Below are 25008 nucleotides of genomic sequence, written 5' to 3' on the forward strand. Positions count from 1 at the left end.
TGGGAGCTACAGGATGCCATGTCTGACAATGAAACATGAAGACCCTATCTCCCTTCGTCGATTCCAGACCATAGCAGACGACGCCATGCACGAGTATTTTTCATCATTCGATCTCAGTTAACTAAAAAATATCACTGTTGTGATACACAAATGATATGAAAACTGGTCACTGGAAATTACTTGTCGGCTTATTTTTTTATGTGTCTCATTGATCATATGATCGTCAATAAGATATAAACATGTAATTCTGCTTCGATACATCACATGCTGGATCTAGCAGACTGACCCAGTTTCTACTTGCAGATGAGCAAGTCCTTCGCTATGAGAATTCAAGACAAACAGAGCAATTGTACGAACTGTATTGATGTTGCGCTGGTTATGATCTATGTATTTTTCACATGACAGTGTGTGTGTTCCCCTTGCATACAAGGTTGTGTATGAAAAGTGTGTCAAGTTTGTGTGTATGTGTGTGTGTGCGTTTTCTTGCATACAAGGTTGTGTGTGTGTGTGTATTCTTTTTGGTGCACATTTCTATGAGCTGCAAAAATGTGATTTTTCGCATTTTGTTTCAGGAATGCAGGTTACAACACGGAGGATCCAGAATCACAAAACCCTCCCCATAGTTTCCTCTTCAGGATGTTTCCTGTACATTCTTTATATACCTTTTTTTTTTAATGGATGTGTAAAAACAAATTGGCTTCTTTTTTTTACATTCTCTTCATAACCCATGTATACCCAAAGAACCAAAGCAATTTTTTTCACTGTTAAAATATGTAAATTGTTGTCACAACCCGTAAGGGGTTGCCCATGTACCTCCCATCCCTTCCCAGACTAACTAACGTCCTGACAACACAAACACAGAAACACAGAAGAGTTCAGCTCGTTTTACTGTGGTCATGCAAAACAAGTATTCGTGACAAATCAAAGCACAGGCAATCAATAAATACTCCTCCCACCCTGTCCAACCACAGCACAATTGTACTTCAGTCGCAGACAACTGCAGCACCAGTTCAGTTTAACGATGCTGGCCGAGTTCACAGGACTAGAACTCCCAGAGGTGCAGATTCGATGGCTGGGGAAGGTCGGGGCGAGAGGGACAACGGGAAAGTGGAAAGGGGTACGTTGGAAGTGTGGAGTGGGAGCGGGCGTGAGGAAAGTTTGGGAAGGACTAGGCAGAAAGGGAACGAAGACCGTCCCAGATTTGTCCTGGAGATCCGTCGAAGGCAGTTGGCACGGAAGGGGGGGAAACTCACGGGAAAATCTGTAACAACCCACTTTTTGTCTCTGCAGACTATGTTTTTTTTCCCAGTCACAAAAGAGTATCCCCTCCCGTCTTATCTTTTCCTTAAGCAGTATACATTACACTAAACACGGAAGCAAATGGAAACCTTACATTGGCCACGTCCGCAGAAAAGCTGCGATGATAAAAGTACTTCAAACGTGTTATAAATTTCCCCAATAACGAAAGGTATAAACTTACACACAATCCAAAGTGTCCATTCAGCTAACTCTAAATGGCAATAAAATAGGCCAGTATCCATCCTGCTAGTTCGAATAATAGAAACACCCAGTGAAGCGTTATCTCAACCATACCGCATTTCCATCCACAAAATGTTTCGGAAAATGTACAGACTGCAATTAGACAAATTTGAATCGATCATCCGAGCTGAATATATGGCAAAATAACACAGCTAAACGCAAACAAATTTACTAATTCCCCCCAAATATTTAGAAGTAAAAGAATACTGGATTTAAGATTTCTACTAAAAAAAACAAAAACCAAACAAACAAAAAAACTAAAAAAAACATACCCCAACCTTACAAGCAACCAAATCTAACTCTGATGTCAACAAATGTCACAAGTCACATCACTCAAATTACTTAGCACTACAAAGACAAACACAACTCCCTCACCTGTCACCAGGTACGTAGGCACACCACTGGCCCAGGGTGAAACACAGACCCACACAGACCAACACCGAAGAAGGGGGTGACAAGGAGAACGCCCCACAACTTCACTGACGGCACCCAACAGCACACACGCTGGAACGGTGACCCGTCTCTCCTCAAAGCTCGGCATCAACAGCTAAAGGGACTCTTTTTCCCAAACTCCACAGATTCGTGAACTCGGCTCAGAGTTAAAAAATGTTCAGGAGAAGGAACATGCCGCACACATCCCCAGATATGCATGTGCATACGCACGGAGAGAGAGAGAGGCGAAGGAGAGAGAGGTGGAGAGAGAGGGGGCGTGGGGGGAGAAGGGAGAGAGAAACGGGGAGAAGGAAAGGAAAAGAGCTGCACAGAACACGCACAACGATCACCAACAAGCCGTGACAATTGTTCAGGTGGGGGTGGTCGGTCTATTTTTAGCAACAATATCAACAAATATATTGTTTAAAGACAGAAACTGACTGTAGTTTGTGAATAATATACATTTTTGTATCCATGGGATGCTACATTAATGTTAACCGTCTAAACCCTTGTGTTTTTTTCTGCAAAACAAGAAGTCTGTTGTGGTGTACATGACATATAATTTGTAGTAATCACTCAGGAAATATAGTTATGACTTTATTCACAGCACTGAATATATAGTTTTTGACACAGCTCTGTGAATTTTAATTCAGACGAAAGAAAAGTGATTGCGTTCTCAATAAAAGTTAAAATTGTGAACTTGAACTCACTATCTTGGATTTTTTGTAGAGAACGTGAAAAATATTGAAAATGCTCAAAATTTACACTCTTAGCAACAGAGGTCAAAGGTCATCAAAATGACAATATTCCACAAGTATTTAAAAATATATCATATTTTGAAAGTTTGTTTTATTCTGATGACTTTGATATATAACACATTAAGTTTGGTCCATGAATGCACATCTTATAAGCATTTTAAAATTGATGCATTATTGTTATAAAAAAAAGTGCGAAAAACTCCAAAACCATTGAGAGTTAAGTGTGAATCACAAGGGAGTCTTGAGCGCCTTGCCTTTCTTTTTTTCTCTCTTTTTTCATGTTCTCTGCCGTTTTTGCTTTTGTTTTTTGTTTGTTTGGGGGGAGGTGTGTGTGTGTGTATGTGTGTGTGTCTGTGTGTATGTGTGTGTGTCTGTCTGTGTCTGTCTGTGTCTCTGTGTGTGACATACTATTTGAAAACCATTTATGTTCATCAAAGAACAAAACATCTGCGTTCTCATGTTCACGTTGTACATTACTGTATGAAAAAATTATTCTCGTTGAAAATCACTCAACCAGATTCCGGTCTAACATATGAACAACCAATATACGAAAAATACTCACATGGCTTCATTGTTAGATTATTCAAATTATCCCACAGTGTGTAAAGAATATGAATCCAACGTCATATCTTGATATGTGTTTGCAAATCAAATCAGTTGACTCCTAATGTAGACCCTGAGAGTCTGAACTCCAAACCAAGGAAGAAACTTTATAATCTCCAAAATGTCGGGTGGCCCTTACCCGTTAAAACACCAAGAGCAATGTTTGGCAAGACACTTACAGTCATATCTCTCTCCTCACAAAACCAAAGACTACATGGAGAATCTTTCCGAGGTGTACTCAAAACAAAACTGCGATATCTAATTTTTCAAAGCCCGCTAGTGGTGGATGTGATCTCGGCTTTCTTAGACTGCTTCCTTTTCTCTGTGATTTCCACGATGGCGTATCCCAGCATTCCGGTCACTAGAAAAGCCAGACAGATGTAGAGCTTGTAGGCGGTCTTCAAGGAGTTCTGGTAGGCGTAGGTCATGACGAACCCAGTGGACTCCCACAGACGGTAGTTGGCAAAGGCGGCCTCAGTGTTCTCCGTGAACAGCGCTCCGTACAGGGCTGGGAACAAGAAAGAACAACAGGCACTGGCTGCTGGGATTACTAGAAACAGGAGTGAATTATGTGAAAGCAGAAGCGGTTGGTATAAGGACGACGTATATGCATGCAAGTCACAGATAAGGAAAAGAGAAAGAGAGGCATCTTGATTTAAACTGAGTGGATGAAAAGTAACTATCGCCTACAACTTTCTTCTGTGGAAGTAACAGAGTCCAGAAGATGGAGATCTTAACTGAGTGGATGAAAAAATAACTATCGCCTACACCTTTCTTCTGTGTAAGAAACAGAGTCCAGAAGAGAGATATCTGAACTGAGTGGATGAAAAGCAACTGTCGCCTACACCTTTCTTCTGTAGGAGAAATAGAGTCCAGAAGAGAGATACCTTAACTGAGTGGATGAAAAATAACTATCGCCTACACCTTTCTTCTGTGGGCACAATAGAGTCCAGTGGATCTTCTCTAAAGGAGCTGTCTGTTGTGCCAAATATGATTCCTGTTTCGTCTTCTGAACGACAATCGTAGTGACTGCATTGCCACCCGTGAGGTCCCCAAAACTAAGGCATCACTTATTAAATGTCGTGGTATGTAGCCATCTTCACTGGAGAAAAAGACGACTCCGTGGCTTCATAAAGCTTTCAGTTTCAGTTTCATGGACGTTGGCGTCAAAGCGTGTGCACTTACTTATCCATAATGATTATGCTGCAGCACATCTGCCTTAAAAACAACATCGAAAGAGCAGATGCTTGACCTACGCATAAACCCAATGCGCTGGTCAGGCTTTGAGAGCCTACCCCTAGGTATTTTACGCATGCACTCAAGAACACATACACAAAATACACACACACACACACACACACACACAGTACCATTTATCTGGGTCTGAATGACAGCATCCCCCATTCCCCAGAAAGCAGCCACCAGGTAGAAGTAATACTCCTTGTCAGGGTCCGGTGTCCACAGCAACAGGATGATTTGCAATGCACCGTGCACCAAGAAGGCTGAAAAATAGAAGTACCGTGCACAGTCATTGTTTTCTTTCTTTTCTAGGTGATTTTCACTTCTTTTTTGTGTGTGTTATTGTTCTTGTTATTGTTGACAGTGTTCAGGGAGGCGAAACGAATGATTTTTTCTTCTTTTTGTTACTGTCGTTGTAGTTGACGTCAAGGCATACAGACTGATCCATATAATTATGCTGCACCACACCTGTTCTAAAAAAAAGGGACTGTAGATGTCTGACCTACACGTAAACAACTCGTTGGTCAAGGCCTGAGAGCCTACCCTAGGTATTATCTTTTTGACAGGGTAGTTGTTGGTGGGAATAGGGATAAAGGAACGAAGAGGAGGTCAACTTTGTGTTGTTTGGGGGTGTTTCAGCCGTGTGCAAGCAGGGTGTATTGTCGTTGTCGGTGGTGGTAGTGGTGGTGGCGGTGATGGTGGCGGTGGTAGAATGTGTGTGGGTGTCTCAGTAGTGTTAAAGGGGCATTTCAAAGGAAAAGTAGCAGTAATGGGACATTCGTGAAATTCGCTGGCGTACCTAAATATTAGTACACATTTTTGAACTAACTCAAAAGTGCCAAAAGTGCATACAAGGGTTCACAATGATGCAAAGAGCTTATATTAGGTCACTGTATATGGTCATTTTTGAAACGTCGTCAAATTACTACATTTTTAGCTTGTTCTAGGGCAATGCCCTTTTTTCTGCTGCGAAATACTTACCCTGTCATTCAAAATCTTGGTTCCAAAATTACCCTTACCTCCTTCATCATAGCGCAAATTAGTTTTAAATGTTAGAGGTTAAATCAAGACTGCTTTTTATGTTTCTTCCTCTTCCTTGTGGAAAACGACATCTAAACCTGGACTTTATCTCTTTCTCTCTAACTCTCTCTCTCTCTCCCCCTCTCTCTCTAAGAAGGAAGGCTGCAGAATGGTTAAGACGCTTATTTGCCAATATAATGTCCGTGAGGGCCCGGCCTCGTCCTTTCTCCCAAGTTTGACTGGAAAATCAAACTGTTTGTTACAGGAGGTGGTGCTGTACTGTGGCGACACACTCTACCGGGCACAGCTACCCGAAATTAAAACTGAGAAATAACACCATACCATACCACACCATGCCATACCATACCACACCACACAATACCATACCACACCACACCACACCATAGCAAACACCACGCCACCCCACCCCACCCCATACCATACCACACCACACCGTACCATACCACACCACACCACACAACACCATACCATACCACACTATACCATACCATGGACCACAGAATACCACACAACACCATACCACACAACACCATACCATTCCACACCACACCACACAACACCATACCATACCACACTATACCATACCATGGACCACAGAATACCACACAACACCATACCATTCCACACCATACCACACGACACCATACCATATCATATCATACTATACCACACCGTACCATACCATACCACACCACACCATACCATTCCACATACCACACCAAACCACACCACACCACACTATACCATACCATGGACCATACCACGCAATACCATGGACCACACAACACTATACCACACAACACCATACCATACCACACAACACCACACCATACAACACTATACCATACCATGGACCACAGAATACCACACAACACCATACCATACCACACAACACCACACCACACACCATACCAGGAACCTACTTATGGAGACAAACAACTCACCCAGCACAAAGAAGGGAATGTGACCCACATACTGCACCAGTCTTCCAAAGGTGAAGGAGCAAGCTGCATCCACCACTCCGTAACAGATGAAAATGTAGCCCACGTTGGCCACCCCAAGGGTACAGCTCACGTAGGACTGAAAATGGTGATAACAATAATGATGATAATCACAATAATGATACAACAACAACAATAATAATAATAATGATGATGCCCTTATATGCTCTTGTCTGGTATGATGTACTACTGTATACGTACTGTTTCATGTGAGGTGCTTAGAGCCCATTACATGGGGTGTTTGCGCCATGAAAGTACAATGTAATGATAATACTAATGATAACAAGAATGCTACTAATAATGGTTATGCTAATAATACTAATGCTAAGAATGATAATAATAATAATAGTACCACTACTACAACCAATAATAATAACGCAGATTGACGCTCAAACCGATCAGGCTGGGAGTTCGTGGTGTTTACAATAAAAATTAATGCATACATATGACGTACACACACCAAATGCACAGTACACGGGCAAACATGTGCACATACAAACACACCCGCCCACTGCACGCGCACGACTAGCTGACTTTCTAGAAATACATTTGTCAGTGAGATGCAACCGCATGTGATAAAACCCCGTTAGTGTTATTATTTATATTATCATTATATCCATTGCTTGTAACAGCACAGCTGACCATACGGGGCCATAATAGGGCTGAAAACACCGTCAATGTCGGCCCCGTAGAGCCACCCCCTCCCCCCCTCCAACATAAAAAAAATAATCACCAGAAAAGAAAATTAGGCATAAGTGAGTTAAATCATAGTCACGCACATATACCTAGGATACATACCTCTATATGTTTTTTAAATAATCATATCAAGAAAGTGGTGTTTCACAACTCGGAGAGCACCAAAAAAAAAAAAAAAAGTTCCAAGATGCATACACTGCTTTTGATCCTGACAATAAGCCAAAGACAATTGCTGTAAATTTAATAATTATATCATTCACAAAAGGCTGCTAAAAGCCCCAAAGCGGGGAGAGGTGCACGAGCTGAAATTCCCATGGCAATGAAAGGATAAATGTTTTCATACACAGAGATACTGATACCAGGGTGAGCAAAACCACTGGTGTAAAGACACTGGGTATGGAAATGTGAGAGGAACACAGAAACAGAGACAGATACAAAGAAAGAGGGAGAAACAGAAAGATACACACAAGGTGGCGGGATTCAATAGCCTGCAGTCCATTTAAAGCATACGACCAAAATTCCATTCCTGCCCGTACCCCTCTCCTTCAAGCCACAATCAACATGCTGATTTTTTCGCTACTTTGACTTAGAGGGGTGCTGTATTTTCCTTTGGTGGTGGTTTCAAAAGAAAATCAAACAAAGTTAGCCTTACTTAGTTTATTTCTCCTCAGCTTATATAGGAGTAGCTGCAGGTGGATCTACCAGCAAGCTTATCGTCCCAGCAAGCAAGAACCTTTTCAAAAGTAAATTTGAAAGCTTACCTGTTTAAACAGGCCTTTGGGTGTGATGAAGCACGGCTGTTTGTCTGCAGCCACCCTCCTTCCACCCACCCCACTTTTTTTTACCCTCCACTGAAATCATCATGGAGTGTATGCGCCTGTGGGTGGATGTTTACTTTGTGTGCGCGCGCACGCCAGTGTTTGTGTGTGCGTTTTGTGTGCATGCGCGTGTACTTGCGTGTGCGTGTGTAGGGGCATATTTTGTACTCTGTGTGTGTGTGTGTGTGTGTGTGTGTGTGTGTGTGTGTGTACCTGCAATCTGAAGTATTGTCTTGGTGTATGTATACATACTACTTGTTGTTTTTCATGTGCAGACGTATGTTATTATGTACTATTTTATATTATGTACTGTTTCATGTGATGCGCTTAGAGCCCATTGTATGGGGAGTTTTGTGCCATATAAGTACTGTGCATTATCATGATTTTGATTATGATTCTTCTTATTATTATTACTATTATCATTTTTAATGCCAGCGCAGATTGCGGCCTAATGCTATTACCCCCCAACATCCACCTCCTTAATCTGGCAGCAGGCTTGTCGTCCCGGCTCCTAGGTCCAAGGACCGATGCAAGCCCCAAAATACGGCCTAACGCTGTACATCCCCACCCTCACCCCACTGTACCACGAACAAGTCCACGGACCCAAGTAGGAACCATAGGCACTAGAAATCGATGAGATATTAGTGGCAATGCACGAAGGCACGGCAGCTCACGCACCTGGGTGTAGTCCCCACCAATGAAGGCCTGCTCCACGCCGCTGTACACGGTGAGAGGCACGAGCAGCATCTGGGCAGGTGTGGTGAACAGGTGCTTGAGCGTGGAGAACAGGAGCTTGGGGGACAGCTTGCGGTCCTCCACTGACGACTCCTTGTCCAGTTTGATGGGGTCCAGCAGCAAGCTCACGAACACCACGGCGACCACGGCCAGCACCAGGTAGATGATGCACAATGTTCGGACCTGCACCGTGGACGGCACACAGTTTATCACCGTTCATAATGATGAATGGCTCGGGACGTCAGTCAGTACACGTGGTACAGCTGCACAGTGTCGAACCACTTTCTCTTTGAAGAGGATACACGTGTGTGTGTGTGCGCGCGCTTGCTTCTTTCTGTGTGTGTGTGTGTGTGTGTGTGTGTGTGTGTGTGTGTGTGTGTGTGTGTGACTGAAGCCTGACTGAATGAAACAGGAAACGAATGATGATCGCCTAAAGGCAAGCTGTCAGTTCGCTCTACCCAGGTAGGCAGCCGGTTATGCAAATGACTCCCGTGTTTGTAAAGTGCTTCAGAGCTTGTCTCTGACCGAAGATACACGTTATATATGTATCAGCAACAACAAAACAGCAACAACAATAATAACAACAACAATAATATTAATCAGCATCAGCATCATCATTGCAGAACACGATTAACGAAACTTCAAGGAAGGTTTTGACCACATGGTCACGTTTTGTACAACTCCCTTATATCGTATTTTTTCTCGTGTTCTATTTGCCAGTGATGCGACTGTCTTAATTACCTGTTCTTCATACATCACACTTGTGTTTACCAAAAACGAATCTTTCTCAACGGCATGCAGACAGACCTGCAGCTTACTGAAGGCATAGAAGTGTCTGTACCCGAGAACGACCCAGTCAGAAACTAGAATTAAGTATTCTCGAACTTTTTTTTTCGTGATGAAACAATCTTGGTAAGCATAGAATTAGTCCATAGATTCATCAGAAAACATCCTGTAGGAATAACAAGAAAAAGGTCAGTGAAGAACAGTGGTAACAAAAAGGACCCGATGGTCATCCCTGTGGAACACCTGTTACATGCTGTGAAAAAAGTTCATTTTTGTGTTTAAACGTCTGTCTATAGTATATTACTAAGAAAATATTAACACTGTTCCGAAGGACTGTAAGATACGTTATACATTATACATGGTGGGAAAAATCATGATCTTTAAGACGACAGACTCACAGACAGACAGAGCGCATCAGAGTGAGGGTGGTTCTCACCAGATGTTCGGGCTGTTTGAAGCCAGTGTTGTTCGTGTCCTCCTGAGGCACAAAGTCAGCGCCGCACACCGATGTCTCGTTGGATGAGGGCTTCTTCTCCAGAACCAAGGAGGAAATCATGTTTCCCCATATCTGACCTGCACAATGATAACCGACCACTATAAAAAATACGTTTCCACAGCGCTAAATCTTGTGCGTAGACCGGCTAATCAAAGCGCTTTCGCACCCAAATGTCACACGCATGTGAAACAAACATTTCAAGACAAATGCATGAAGACAGAAGGCAAGAGAAATCATCGAAAGAAAAGGGACGGCATTGAGGTCCTATTTTAGAAAACAAATATACATTTTAAAGCCATACTTCAAAGAGCTAAGCGCAAGCATATGACGAAGCGAAAGACAGAGATTGTTTCAAGTGGAAGGTCTAAAGACAGAGAAAGAGCAGCGTTGATCGTAGAGTGTTTAAATCAAAGAGGAAAGAAGCAAAGGAGGTATGTATACGGAGGGTTAGGAGAATATGTTATAAAGTAAGAGGATAGTCAACTGTTTTTGTTTTACTTTGTTGTTTTGTTTTTTTGTGGTATTTTGGGGGAGTTGGTGTGGGGGAGTTTCCTTGTTTTTTGTCCAAGATCATTTTCGTAACACTCTTAGCAATGTAAGCACCAACGGGCAAATCAAGGGAGCTGTCATCGCCACGCCACAAAGCCACCCGCAAGAACAGACACCGCAATGCTGTGTAGTCATTTCGGAAATGTTCTCGAACTCAAAACGCGCAGGACACCACCACGTAAAACGCGCAGGACACCATCAAGTAAAACGCGCGGGACACCACCAAGTAAAACGTGCAGGACACCACCAAGTAAAACACGCAGGACACCATCAAGTAAAACGCGCAGGACACCATCAAGTAAAACGCGCAGGACACCATCAAGTAAAACGTGCAGGACACCACCAAGTAAAACGTGCAGGTCACCACCAAGTAAAACGCGCGGGACACCATCAAGTAAAACGTGCAGGACACCACCAAGTAAAACGTGCAGGTCACCACCAAGTAAAACGCGCGGGACACCATCAAGTAAAACACGCAGGACACCATAGAGTAAAACGTGCAGGACACCATCAAGTAAAACGTGCAGGTCACCACCAAGTAAAACATGCAGGACACCATCAAGTAAAACGTGCAGGACACCATCAAGTAAAACGTGCAGGTCACCACCAAGTAAAACACGCAGGACAACATCAAGTAAAACATGCAGGACACCATCACGTAAAACGTGCAGGACACCATCAAGTAAAACGTGCAGGACACCATCAAGTAAAACACGCAGGACACCATCAAGTAAAACGTGCAGGACACCATCAAGTAAAACGTGCAGGACACCATCAAGTAAAACGCGCGGGACACCATCAAGTAAAACGCGCGGGACACCATCAAGTAAAACGTGCAGGACACCATCAAGTAAAACGTGCAGGACACCAAGTAAAACACGCAGGACACCATCAAGTAAAACGCGCAGGACACCATCAAGTAAAACGTGCAGGACACCATCAAGCAAAACGTGCAGGACACCATCAAGTAAAACGTGCAGGTCACCACCAAGTAAAACACGCAGGACACCATCAAGTAAAACGTGCAGGACACCATCAAGTAAAACGTGCAGGACACCATCAAGTAAAACGCGCGGGACACCATCAAGTAAAACACGCAGGACACCATCAAGTAAAACGTGCAGGACACCATCAAGTAAAACGTGCAGGACACCATCAAGTAAAACGCGCGGGACACCACCAAGTAAAACACGCAGGACACCATCAAGTAAAACGTGCAGGACACCATCAAGTAAAACGCGCAGGACACCATCAAGTAAAACACGCAGGACACCATCAAGTAAAACGCGCAGGACACCATCAAGTAAAACACGCAGGACACCATCAAGTAAAACGTGCAGGACACCATCAAGTAAAACGTGCAGGACACCATCAAGTAACCATCAAGTAAAACGTGCAGGACACCATCAAGTAAAACGTGCAGGTCACCACCAAGTAAAACACGCAGGACACCATCAAGTAAAACACGCAGGACACCATCAAGTAAAACGCGCGGGACACCATCAAGTAAAACGTGCAGGACACCATCAAGTAAAACGTGCAGGACACCATCAAGTAAAACGCGCGGGACACCATCAAGTAAAACGTGCTGGACACCATCAAGTAAAACGTGCAGGTCACCACCAAGTAAAACGTGCAGGACACCACCATGTAAAACACGCAGGACACCATCAAGTAAAACGCGCAGGACACCATCAAGTAAAACACGCAGGACACCATCAAGTAAAACGCGCAGGACACCACCAAGTAAAACGTGCAGGACACCATCAAGTAAAACGTGCAGGACACCATCAAGTAAAACGCGCAGGACACCACCAAGTCAAGTCGTACTATCCTCAACGATTACTTGGCTGTGGACTGACATGAAGAACTGACCCCATTGCCCCCTTCCTCTCTCTCTCTCTCTCGCGAGCGAGCGAGCGTCAGTGTGTGTATGCATGTGTGTGCACGGATGTGGGTTTGTTGTGGGGGTCGGGGGGGGGGGGGGGTTCTTCATTATGTATACAATTCTGCATGAAAAGCTTTTCCTTTCATTTACGTGTGTGCTATTTGTAATAGATGTAGATTAGCAAGGACAGATTGGAAGAATAGGCAATGCCCAAAATCTTAATCCTTGAATAAAAACGTTTTGAGTTCTGAGTTCTGTGTGTGTGTGTGTGTGTGTGTGTGTGTGTGTGTGTGTGTGTGTGTGTGTGTGCCTGTCTGTTTCTGTGTATCTGTGTTTGCGCGCGCAAGCACTCGCACACGTCTTATCGTTTGTTTTTGCATGCAGCTTACACTTGAAGCCTAAACAGTGTTGATTATTACTGTCATGAATAGAATTTGTTCTCAAAGTTTTGAAATAAATAAGGAGTGAATTAACCCTTGCACATTTGGATGCATGGGCACGGCAGTTTTACTGAACATTCGCAATCTTTGCATTCACCTCCTGTGGATCTTTTACAGATTACGCCCGCGCCCACACAAAAACAAAGATGCTGAATGCATAGCGATGTGTCAGTATAATGTTTCAATGCCCGAAAAGCTTATGAGATAAATTTCTTTTTCTTGCTTTGCCAGTTCAGCTCGGTATTCTGCGCGCAAGCGAACCCAGCTAACACACACACACACACACACACACACACACACACACACACTCACTAGTCTGGAAGACCATGAAGAAGAAGCCAAAGAACTTGTTGATGACGGCGTCTTCGGACTGTTTGGTCAGACGTGAGTACCACACGCCCAGCTGGGTCAGGTAGGTGCACTTGGCCGACCACATGGGCGCCGCCCCGATGCCGAGGATGACTGCGGTCAAGGTCATGAGCCAGATGACAGCATGGAAGTTGGCGGCCATGTACGTGGCGTAGCCGATCATACAGACCGGGATGGTCCACTTGCAGCCCAGTTGGGCAATGACGAACCTGAAAATGTTCGCAGGTGCTTGGCAAGTTCTAGTCGTCCGAATATTGACCCCCCCCTCTCTCTCTCTCTCTCTCTATATATATATATATACACACATATATATATATATGTGTGTGTGTGTGTGTGTGTGTGTGTGTAATATATTATCTATCTATCTTTCTGTCTATCTGTAGCTGTCTGTTCAGATAATCATCAGAATTGGATGATGGGCGTGTGTTCAAGTGTACGCCTTACTCTCCATCCTGTCCCCCAGTCTATCTGACAGGCTTTCCAAACTTTTCCCGTTGACCATCAATCTTCCACATAAATCATGATCTGTGTCGTGAGTTCTTAACAGCTGGTAAGAACATGTTATCGACATGGCTGAATGCTAGAAAATAAACAGGAGAGAGAGGGGGAGACAGAGACAGAGAGAGACAGACCGACCGACCGACCGGGTACAGACAGACAGAGAGACAGGAGCGCCAAAGAGACACAGCGAGAGGGGGGAGGGAGAGCTACATTGGCAGGTGTTACTTTCACGAATGAAGAGCCGCCAAATTACGGTAATCGGCGTCACCGATACCAAGAAAACGAACTTTCCGGAGGCCACTGGGCGACAAGATTACAGACATGTCTCACTTGGGCAGGAAGATGCAGGAGACGATGAGAGCAGCGTAGATGGCGGACAAACTGTAGGCGCCCACTCCGTCCTCCTTGTTGAGGGATGTCTGCAGGTTGGCCATGGACTGGAAGGCCGTGAACAGGAACAGGAATCCGATGCTTACCACCAACACGTTTTTGAAGATCTGCGGGAGAGACGGAAAGGACTCAGAAAGAGACACGTTAGAAGACCCATTGTTACCTTGCTGATAGCTGAGGCATCAACCTGCCAGCAAGCAGGCCTCCAAATATCCACCCGTGCAACTGTCCAGGACAACTAAACCTTCTGGCAGACGAGTAGAAATGATTCCCCCACTTTTCCGTTGGGCAGCCAATTTTTTTTTTTAAACTCAATCAGTACTGAACACTGCTGTGACTCATGCTTGTGGTATGAGTCGTTGTGGTGTTCAGAGCTGAGTCAGTGAAAGGGTGACTGAGCTATCAGCTTCAATGCAGACCTATCACACTCCCCACCCCCACTCCCCACCTTTTTCACTCCATCCCTCCCCATCCCGGTTTTCCTAAGAACGGAACCCAGGGTGCAGTCCCACTGAGCCAAGGCTTGCTTCTATATGTTTACGTTCAGCATCAGAATCAGTAACCCCTCCCCTGTCCTACTCTACAGCCCCTCGCGCACGCACACGCACACACACAGACACGTGCGCGCGCGCACACACACACACACACACACACACACAGTAACCATTCCTATTGGCCGGTAATTTCCAACCAAATTGATGACTTTTTATATTGTTGTTGCCAACGAGTTTCTTTCCGTTTTCATGAGTAGTAATATAATATTACAACTAATCTTTTCGTCTTGCAACGTCTGCACAACATGAGTATTGGAGTTTGTTTTTAAAGATAGTGGGCAAAAAAGCAAACTAATATAACATGGCACACTGCATAATGCAATAACATTGTATTAAAGGGGGTGGGGGGGGTAGAAGTGGAATATATGTTTTTAAAGACAGTGGGCAAAAAAGCAAACTAATATAACATGGCACACTGCATAATGCAATAACATTGTATTAAAGGGGGGGTGGGGGGGGGTGGTAGAAGTGGAATATATGTTTTTAAAGATAGTGGGCAAAAAAGCAAACTAATATAACATGGCACACTGCATAATGCAATAACATTGTATTAAAGGGTGGGTGGGTGGGGGGGAGGGTAGACGTGGAATATATATACATACATACATACATACATACATACATATATATATATATATATGTATGTATGTACGTCTGAGGTATTGATCATAAATATATTCTTAAAAAAAAGACCAGAAAATCAAACTAATTAAACAAGCTTTGTTAAACTTAATGGTGGATATAAAATACTTGACATTATGTTGTTTATAGTTTGGTTAGTTGGAGCTATTTTGGTAGTCTTGCAAATTTTAACTGTCATATTCACTCACAAACTCGAATTTCACACAATCGAAAGAATATCTGTGATCACACCAGGATATTTCCTTTGATCAATGATCATTTCTTTCTTTCTTCTTCACACATTCAAGTCAAGATGATCTACCTAACAGCAAGCCGCAAACGTCTCAACCTCTTCAAAAAAAGGTTGAGTCTCAAAGAGCTGTGTCATCAATGGGTAAGGTCGGGTAGAGTATGGTTACTGGACGGGGGGTAGATTATGGTAACTGGGACAGTGTTACTGGTGAGGTGAGGGGAAGTGTACGAGTACTCGGATGGAGGTTACTGGGGGTGGGGGTTTGGGTTCAGTATGGGTGGGGTTGAAGTCGGGGAGGAAGAATAATATAGTGGCGACAGGAAGCTCTAGATGTGAATCACGTTCGTGCAAAATCTAATGTGTGTGTGTCTGAGAGAGAGAGAGAGGGGAGAGAGAGAGAGAGAGAGAGAGTGGAGTGACAAGAAAAAGGGAGTTGGAGGGAGGGTTGGGGGGCGGAGGGGGGCACATAGAGTGAGTAAGACAGATAAACATACGGGCAGACAGTGAAACATTCAATGGAACAGTTCCAACATGCAGGAGTTTTTGATAGGTCTCTTTGGATGGTGCGGTGAATACGACAAGCAATCGAATTTCAACACATGCAGTATTGTGTGCATTTATCTGCTCAACAGCATGCATCTGTTATCCGCGTAGAGGTGACTGAACACAGTGACAGGTGCACTCAACCATGTACATGCACATGAGTGTGTGCAGGACACCGTGAGAGGAAAAGCGTGCGTGTTTGCGCGCGCGCGCGCGCACACACACACACACACACACAAGTGCACAGCACTCGCTCTCCCTCTCATCATGCCAGCTGACAGAAAATTAAGTATCAACAGTAAAAAGTCCAGGACTCTGTGTACAATAACATCATGCGAATTATTAAAATGATTGAATGATGGTCAGTAACATCATGCGAATTGTCAAAACTGATTGAATGATGGTCAGTAACATCATGCGAATTGTCAAAACTGATTGAATGATGGTCAATAACATCATGCGAATTATTAAAATGATTGAATGATGGTCAGTAACATCATGCGAATTATGAAAACTGAATGATGGTCATTAACATCATGCGAATTATCAAAACTGATTGAATAATGGTCAATAACATCATGCGAATTATCAAAGCTGGTTCAATGATGATTAAAGACATCATGCGAATTGTCAAAACTGATCGAATGATGGTCAACACGTTCGGGTAATCTGTACAAAATGACAGAATGGGGATCAGTTCGATGGCTCGACCTAACTTCAGCTAGTCAGCACACACACACACACACACACACACGCACACACGCACAGACAGACAGACAGACACACACACACACACACACACACACACACACACACACACACACACACACACACACACACACACACACACACACACACAACTGCATTCATGGGTTAACAAGATTGGAAATCAGTTACAATTAATAACACCTTGTGAGAGAAAAAACAAACAACATTTTTGGTAGATTTTTGTTTGCGCATTCATGCCATATTACCTTCTCTTTCAATCATAATTTAAGGACGATTTGTATTTTGATTTGATATCCCCTTAGAAAGGTATGGTAGGAACCCAAAAGATAATCGTGTTCGAACAAACACAAACTCATCGAAAGGAAAGGATAAACGGTTATGCTGATCGCTGTGAAAGGGTTAAGCAGTATGATGATCGTTCTGAATGGGTTAAACGGTTACGATGATTAATCTGTCTGGGATAAACGCACAAGCGCTCAGCTGTATTCAGCAGCCTTCACCTTCCGAAGAGTCCATGGAACTAGTACTTCTGATACATCACCGCAAAGCATCAACTCTATCTCGTCCTGTTGTTACAAAGAGACACGTCAGTTGAAATAAGTTAAACAATAAACATCTAAATGAAAAAAGAAAAAAAAGATGGAGGGGCCGGAGAGATGGAGAGAGGGTAGTGAGAGAAACGTGTTACTCTTCTCTCACATGTGGCCTGCTTTTTTTCTTACTCCCACGTCGCGAATTTTTAATGGGGGTAACTGTTTACGTGTTCACTGCTGCTTCGCAGGAAATCACTTTCCTTTTTCTCCTCCGACTGTGGATTGTATGAACTGTTTTCTTTGCTTGTGCGGGAAACGGGTCAATCCAACGAAAGCGTTCCACACTGGCAAGGGGTAAGCAAGGGTGTTGTATTGTATTGTATTGTATTGTATTGTATTGTACTGTATTGTATAGTATTGTATTACTCTTTTTTTGTCACAACAGATTTCTCTGTGTGAAATTCGGGCTGCTCTCCCCAGGGAGAGCGCGTCGCTACACTGGGAGCGCCACTCGCATGTTGTCTGTCTCGCCTTTGTCCTGAATGTATGGGTTTTCGTCTTCTGCACCAGGGAAATGTCTGCTTATGCTCCTTTAGCTTTTTTCTTTGCGATCTCGGGCTGCAACTCATACAGCTTCAATGGCTCCCCATTCAACCACGAATACAACCTCTCAGTCCTCTGTCACAATTTCTTCGCCGATTCTTGTACTGTCTATCTTTCGATCTACTTTCTGTCTGTTCACCATACAATATCCTTTCTTCATAACAGACCGGTTGACCATGTCTCCAACACACGGTTGACCATGTCTCCAACACAGTCACCCCTGAAGCACAGTGCGGCTTCCGCTCAGGCAGGGGAACATGTGACATGGTGTTTGCCGTACGCCAGATGCAAGAGAAGTACCGTGAGCAGAGCAAGGAGTTCCACACGGTCTTTGTAGACCTGACTAAGGCCTTCGACATGGTGAACCACCGTGGTCTGTGGAAGATCCTCCTAAAGTTCGGCTGCCCAGACAGCCTAATCCAGCTGATTGCGTCATTCCAAGATGGCATGCAGGCGAGAGTACAGGAAAATACTGACATGTCAGATCCGTTCCCTGTGGTAAATGGAGTGAAGCAGGGCTGCATCCTGGCACCCACACTGTTCTCCATTCTCTTCTCTGCCATGCTGATTGACACCTTCCAAGACTGTGACCAGGGCATCTACATTCAGTTTCGCACAGATGGCAAACTTTTCAACTTGCAGCGACTCCATGCTAGGTCCAGGGTGTTTGAGGCACTGTTGAGTGAGAGAGTTCCTCTTTGCTGATGACTGCGTGCTTGCTGCACACACCCATGAGGACATGCAGTTCATTATGGACAGGTTCTCAACTTCCTGCAGGCGTTTTGGACTCACCATCAGCCTCAGCAAGACCGAGTCCATGTACCAACCAGCTAGCTCACAGAACGCCAGTGCCTCCCCCCACCCCCCACCTGCAGTCAAGATCGATGACACAGAGATCAAGTCAGTCGACAAGTTTTGCTACCTAGGCAGCACCCTATGCAGCAACGGAGGAGTTTCACCAGAGATGCCTACGAAAGATCCTCGTCATAAAGTGGCAAGACAGGGTCCCCAACCTCCAGGTCCTAGAGAGGAGCGGCCTGTCCAGCATCGAAAGCCTGCTGATCCAGTACACGTTGTCCGCATGACAGACAGCAGGATCCCGAAGATGCTACTGTATGGCCAACTGAAGGAAGGCCACCGCGAACTTGGAAGACCCTGCAAGCGCTTCAAGGACACCTTGAAGATAAACCTCAAAGCCTGTGACATAGACATCGCTTCCTGGGAAACTGATGCCCTTGACCACTCTCGCTGGAGGATGCTGTGCTCTAGTGGCATAAAGACGTTTGAAAACAAGAGAACGCTGGCCATTAAGGAGAAGCGTGAGCGAAGGAAGCAGGGCTCAACTTCTGGAGACGTTTTCCCTTGCAACACCTGTGGGAAGTGCTGTGCATCCAGAATCGGCCTCTTCTCCCATATGAGGACACACACCGACAGATAAGCCTGTCTGCCTTCTCATCCGTCGGTCCGACGGGAGACTCCATCATCATCCTTTCTTCAGATGACTTGTGCACAATGTGTATTCCAAAGATTCGCACAAAACTTACGGTGAACGTTCACTTTCTTTTGTTGCATCCCAACAGTGGATTCACTACCCTCACATCTCCGTCACACCCCAACACCCGCTTTCAAGAGAGCACTCAGAATATATCTTTTCAAACTGTACTTTTCTCAGTTAAACTTTTCCATCTGTATATCCTCGCAGTGATGTGATGGCTGCGTGTGCTGTTTATATTTATTTCCATGCATTTGCAATTTTTTTCAGTGTGATTTCTGTGATGTCTGGTTCGTTGGTCAATATTTTAACTGTAGTGAAAGTGATATATTTATTTTGCTGTGATTTGGGCCTATGTGATGTGAGACTGTATAACTGCCTGTGTTGATGTGTGTGTGTGTGTGTGTGTGTGTGTGTGTGTGTGTGTGTGTGTATGTGTGTGTGTGTGTGTGTGTGTGTGTGTTGATGTGTGTGTGTGTGCTGTCACCAAACAATTTAACCATGACATTGAGGTGTTGAAAAAGCAAAAAGGTCCATTCCATGATTTGATCAATGTTTTAGATGAGCAGTTATATCCAGTTAAGTGTAGACATAATCAAGATAATCGTCGACCAAACAACTATGGGTATAGATTGATTGACTTGTGTAAATCGTCTTCATTGTATATTCTTAATGGAAGAGCAGGGAGAGATGACGGAATCGGAATGTTTACTAGTAATGGCTGTACTGTGGTTGACTACATGAATGGATCCCCCCTTTTTGTTAACAAAAATAAAAGATTTTACTATTTCCTCATTTTGATGCTTTATTATCTGATGTACACAGCCCGTTGATCTTGTCTCTGGCTACTGAATGACAAATATTGAACCATAAAAATCATACTGATATGGCTGTCATACCGTGTCATAAAAAATGTGCCACATCAAATTTTACAGGTCAGAATGAAATAATACGAAAATGGGAACACGAAAAGGCTGCTTCTTTTCCAGAAAATTGGTCTAACGCTGATCAGACTTAAATGACGCAATCGATGCTGATGCTATTGACGTCAAAAATGATTAGCTCACAAACATTCTGATTCAGACGGCAAAAGATACTCTTGGGACATATCAAATTCGTACTCCCAAGACAAAACACAGAGATAACCGCAGCTGGTTTGATCCCACATGCAAACGAAACCGATCAGAATATTTTAAAGCTAAACACAGAGTTAAAAATAAAGACATTCTAGTGAAAATAGAGACACGCTCGAAAGAGCAAAAGTTACAAGTCCGTTTTTAAGAAAGAAAAGTCGCAGAGAAAAAAATGTCACAGAGAACTACGAAGTTTACGCAAAAGCAATTCAAGAGAAGTATGGAACTGAATTAAAAAGAAAAAGAAAACATCATGTCCCATCAATTTAGAAGACATGTTTCACCATTTTAGCAACCTCAACGTTAGTGATAATGAACATATTGACAGTACAACGACAATGCATAATTATTATCAATTTAGAGGAAAGTGATAATATTTCAAATGCATGTATTACTGAAGATGAAATTACTTCAGCCATAAAAAAACTGAAGAAAGGCAAAGAGCCGCTGAAGACATGATTCGTAATAAATATATCATTAAGAGCGTTCCTTTGCTGACAGAAACAGATTGTAAATTATTTAACAAGATACTGGACGAAGGTGTTGTACCAGAAAAATGAGTATCTGGCATGATATTGCCATTGTATAAAGGCAAAGGTGATACACTTGACTGTGATAATTATAGGGGAATAACTTTGCTCAGCTGTGTTGGAAAACTATTCACTACAGTGTTAAATGCTAGACTGACTGATCATATCAACGTAAACAATATTATTTCAGGGGCCCAAGGCAGGATTTAGACAGTTCCATTCTACATTAGATCAAATGTTTGTTTTTAAATCACTAATTAATATTTTCTCCATGAAAAATAAGAAACTTTACTGTGCTTTTGTTGATTTTAAAAAAGCCTTTGATTCAGTTTGGAGAAGTGGGTTATGGCAAAAACTTGTTCATGAAGGCGTGAATGGTAAAATTTTGCGTGCCATAATGAACATGTATGATAGAATTAAGTCTTGTGTGTTTTTAAATGGCGAAAAATCTGATTTCTTTAGCATTTGTAAAGGTGTACAACAAGGAGAAAATCTCTCAGCTTTGCTTTTTTTCTCTGTATCTCAATGGTTTAGAGTCGTATTTGACTGAGCATAAGAGTCCATCTGTTGATATTTATTGAGTGTTAATGTTTCAGACAACGATAGTTACATGCGATTATTTGTACTCTTGTATGCAGATGACACAATTTTACTTTCGCAGACGAAAGATGGATTACAACAGTCCCTCAATGTTTTTTCACAAATATTGTTTAAAATGGAAACTAGTGGTTAATGTAAAGAAAACTAAAGTGATGATATTTAATTCAGAAACAAGCTAAAGCCTATTTTTAAGTCTGGTTATGCATGTTTGGATGTTGTTGATTCTTTTAAATATCTTGGTATCGAATTTAGTACATACGGAACTGTTTACAAAGTTAAAAAAAAAAAAGATTTATGAACAGGCTCAAATATCTTGGTATCGAATTTAGTAGAAACGGAACTTTTTACAAGTTAAAAAAAAAGATTTATGAACAGGCTCAAAAAGCTATGTTTTCGTTACTTCAGTCGGCCAGAAATCAAGATCTGCCTTTGCATATCGTTCTGGACATGTACCAGTCTATGATTGTTCCTATTTTGTTGTATGGTGCAGAAATATGGGGTTATGAAAATGTAGATATACTTGAAAAATTAGACCTGAAATTTTTTAAACGCTTGTTCAAACTGAACAGGAATACTATGACCCAAATTGTTTATGGATAAACTGGTATTTATTCAATTAGTGTGTTAGTGAAAATGATATTAGTTCGATTTTGGATCAGCTTAGTGATATCAAACACAGAAAAATATTCTGGGAAAATATATTTGATATTACTTGATTTATATCGAAATGGTATTTATTCTTCAAAATGGATGAGTTGTATCAGACAAAATTTAATAGAAACAGCGTATGACTGTGTTTGGGATGCTCAATTCTTCTTAGAGAGGGAATCTTTCTGCAAGAATGTCAACATTGCTTTGATAGATAGTTTTCAAAATCCATGGAGACACGCTCTAGAGGTGAGTAGTAAATGTTTGTTTTATCGAAATTTCAAAAGTGGATTTGGTAGACAAAAACATATAAGTCAAAATGCCTGATAATTACGTTATCAGCTTCTTCAGATTTCGAAGTAGTAATCATAAGCTGGAAATAGAAACAGGTAGACACAAAGGCATACCACGAGAGTTACGGCTTTGCAAGATTTGTAACATGTCTGTGATTGGTGATGAGTTTCATTTTATAATGGAATGAAAAACATTACTTTGCAGTAATCCTTCATACTCCAATAGGAGTGAAATAATAATTAAAACTTGAAACTTGAAACGTGTGTGTGTGTGTGTGTGTGTGTGTGTGTGTGTGTGTGTGTGTGTGTTGCACATACTTTTATGCCACTAAATCTTAATTTTGTATATTTATTGTAAAGTGCGGTAAATTTGAGATCGTGGCACTGCGCTATATAAGTTTTGATTTGTTATTATTATTATTCTTCTTTTTTTTTCTTCTTCTTCTTATCATCATCATTATTAACCTCTCCGTCTCCGTTCACATCGGGGATGAAATGCGCGCTGGGTCGTGTCATGTTTCCGTTACCAAACGAACGCTGACATGCATTGCTGTATCTTTAAAGTCTCTGCGATTTGATCTTGTGCTGGCGTCTTCTCTGGAAGGCAGTGACTTAAGGCACTGCAACAAGTCTGCACGTTCTGACAGAGGACACTGGAAGAAAAAAAGTCTCTACCCTTTAGGCTTGAGGCGCTGCCGGTATTTGAACCAGGGGAAGCTCGATCCACGGCCACCTGTCATCCTCCTGGCGCCTCGCTTAGGTCTTGGGAGTCTCACGGCGGCACGACGAATGAGAAGACGAAGCAGACTTCATCTTTCGCTGAAGTGGGTCGTCAGGTGGGAATGAAGACATGTCCTGGATGCACACATACCGCATGGAAAACAGTCCAGGGCCACAGTCCCTTGTTTGCGCCTCTCCCGTTTGTTCTGAAGAGCTGTTTGTCTCAAAGATGTTCGGCACCTTGCCCACGCACAGACAATTGTCTTCCCCGCAGCACACGTCCATTATGACTATCTGAAGAAATACCTGCTGTTGTTGACAGAGTTTGGAACGTGAATACAAAGGTTTCACTGCAGCAAGTCACACCAAATACTGTGTGATTGCTAATCATAGATCCCACTAAATTTAGTGACCGAAAGGAAAGATGGGGCAGTTTGGAGGAGGTTGTAGAGGAGGGCTGGACCGCGAAAAGGGGAAAACGTGGGGGTGGGGGTGGAGGGTGAGTGGGGTCTATACTTGTTCCTGTTCGTGTTCCCTATGTTTGTGCAGGTATCATCTTATCGTTAAAAAGGACAGCCCGATAAAGCATTGCTCGACGGTTGTGCACGATAAAATACGCACAGGTTTACCGACCGTTCATTTATCGACTAAATTGATAAGGTGATCAAAACAAGAGAGGCAAGGCCTTCAAGACTCACTTGTGATAAATTAAGTGCCCTAGCATTAATTACAGAGTAATTTCCCTTTTTTTACTATCTGCACCAAAACGTCTGCAAAATAAATAAAACTTCCATGCTTAGCAAAAGAAGTTCCTGTTTGAACAAAAAATGATAATAATGACTCCTCTTGTTGTGTCAGAATATCAGATCAAAGTGCCAAGTTTAGAGAATACAAAAAATATAAATATAACAGTAAATGCAGTTTGCATATAATTAGGCTTCTTTTTTATTTTTTGTGCCCATCCCAGAGGTGCAATATTGTTTTAAACAAGATGACTGGAAAGAACTGAATTTTTCTTATTTTTATGCCAAATTTGGTGTCAACTGACAAAGTATTTGCAGAGAAAATGTCAATGTTAAAGTTTACCACGGCCACACAGACACACGGGCACACACACACACACACACACACCGACACGGTAAACAAGACACACTTGTTACACAAGGTTCAAAAAGAAAGGAATATTTTGATGCATCATAAGAATTTGTACATATTTCAGTTACTGAATTAGTATTTTTCAATAACAGAAAGGTAGTTTACCTGAAATGTGAACCGGTATAACTGGACACACCCTGTTGAATTAGGTTATAAACAATTATGGAAATATTGAATGATGCGAGAAAGAGAGAAAACCATTCCCCACACAGGATATTCAAAACAAGAACATGTTGCTGCTGCTGCTACTACTACTACTACAACAACTACTACTACAATTCATGATTAAGCTGGGGGGTTTTTTCATATTGTCGTATCTT

At 42.7% G+C, this 25008-nt stretch overlaps 1 protein-coding gene across 2 annotated transcripts in view; it reads right to left on the reverse strand.

Moving 5' to 3' along the window:
* Window positions 1-869: 869 nt before the first annotated feature.
* The window catches only part of LOC143300167 (UNC93-like protein), a 35694-nt gene continuing 11555 nt past the window's right edge, over window positions 870-25008 (reverse strand). The window contains exons 3-10 of one of the 2 annotated variants that reach the window (XM_076613719.1): window positions 17482-17547; window positions 14222-14388; window positions 13334-13599; window positions 10085-10221; window positions 8806-9045; window positions 6557-6692; window positions 4703-4834; window positions 870-3840 (exon numbers count right to left, since the gene is read on the reverse strand). In XM_076613719.1, the coding sequence (XP_076469834.1) occupies window positions 3599-3840; window positions 4703-4834; window positions 6557-6692; window positions 8806-9045; window positions 10085-10221; window positions 13334-13599; window positions 14222-14388; window positions 17482-17547 (1386 nt within the window). In that variant the 3' untranslated portion in view covers window positions 870-3598. The remainder of the gene's footprint in view (window positions 3841-4702; window positions 4835-6556; window positions 6693-8805; window positions 9046-10084; window positions 10222-13333; window positions 13600-14221; window positions 14389-17481; window positions 17548-25008) is intronic. The other variant, XM_076613720.1, reaches the window with a different exon arrangement.

This window comes from Babylonia areolata, chromosome 26, assembly GCF_041734735.1.
Source record: "Babylonia areolata isolate BAREFJ2019XMU chromosome 26, ASM4173473v1, whole genome shotgun sequence".
Taxonomy (NCBI): Eukaryota; Metazoa; Mollusca; class Gastropoda; order Neogastropoda; family Buccinidae; genus Babylonia; species Babylonia areolata.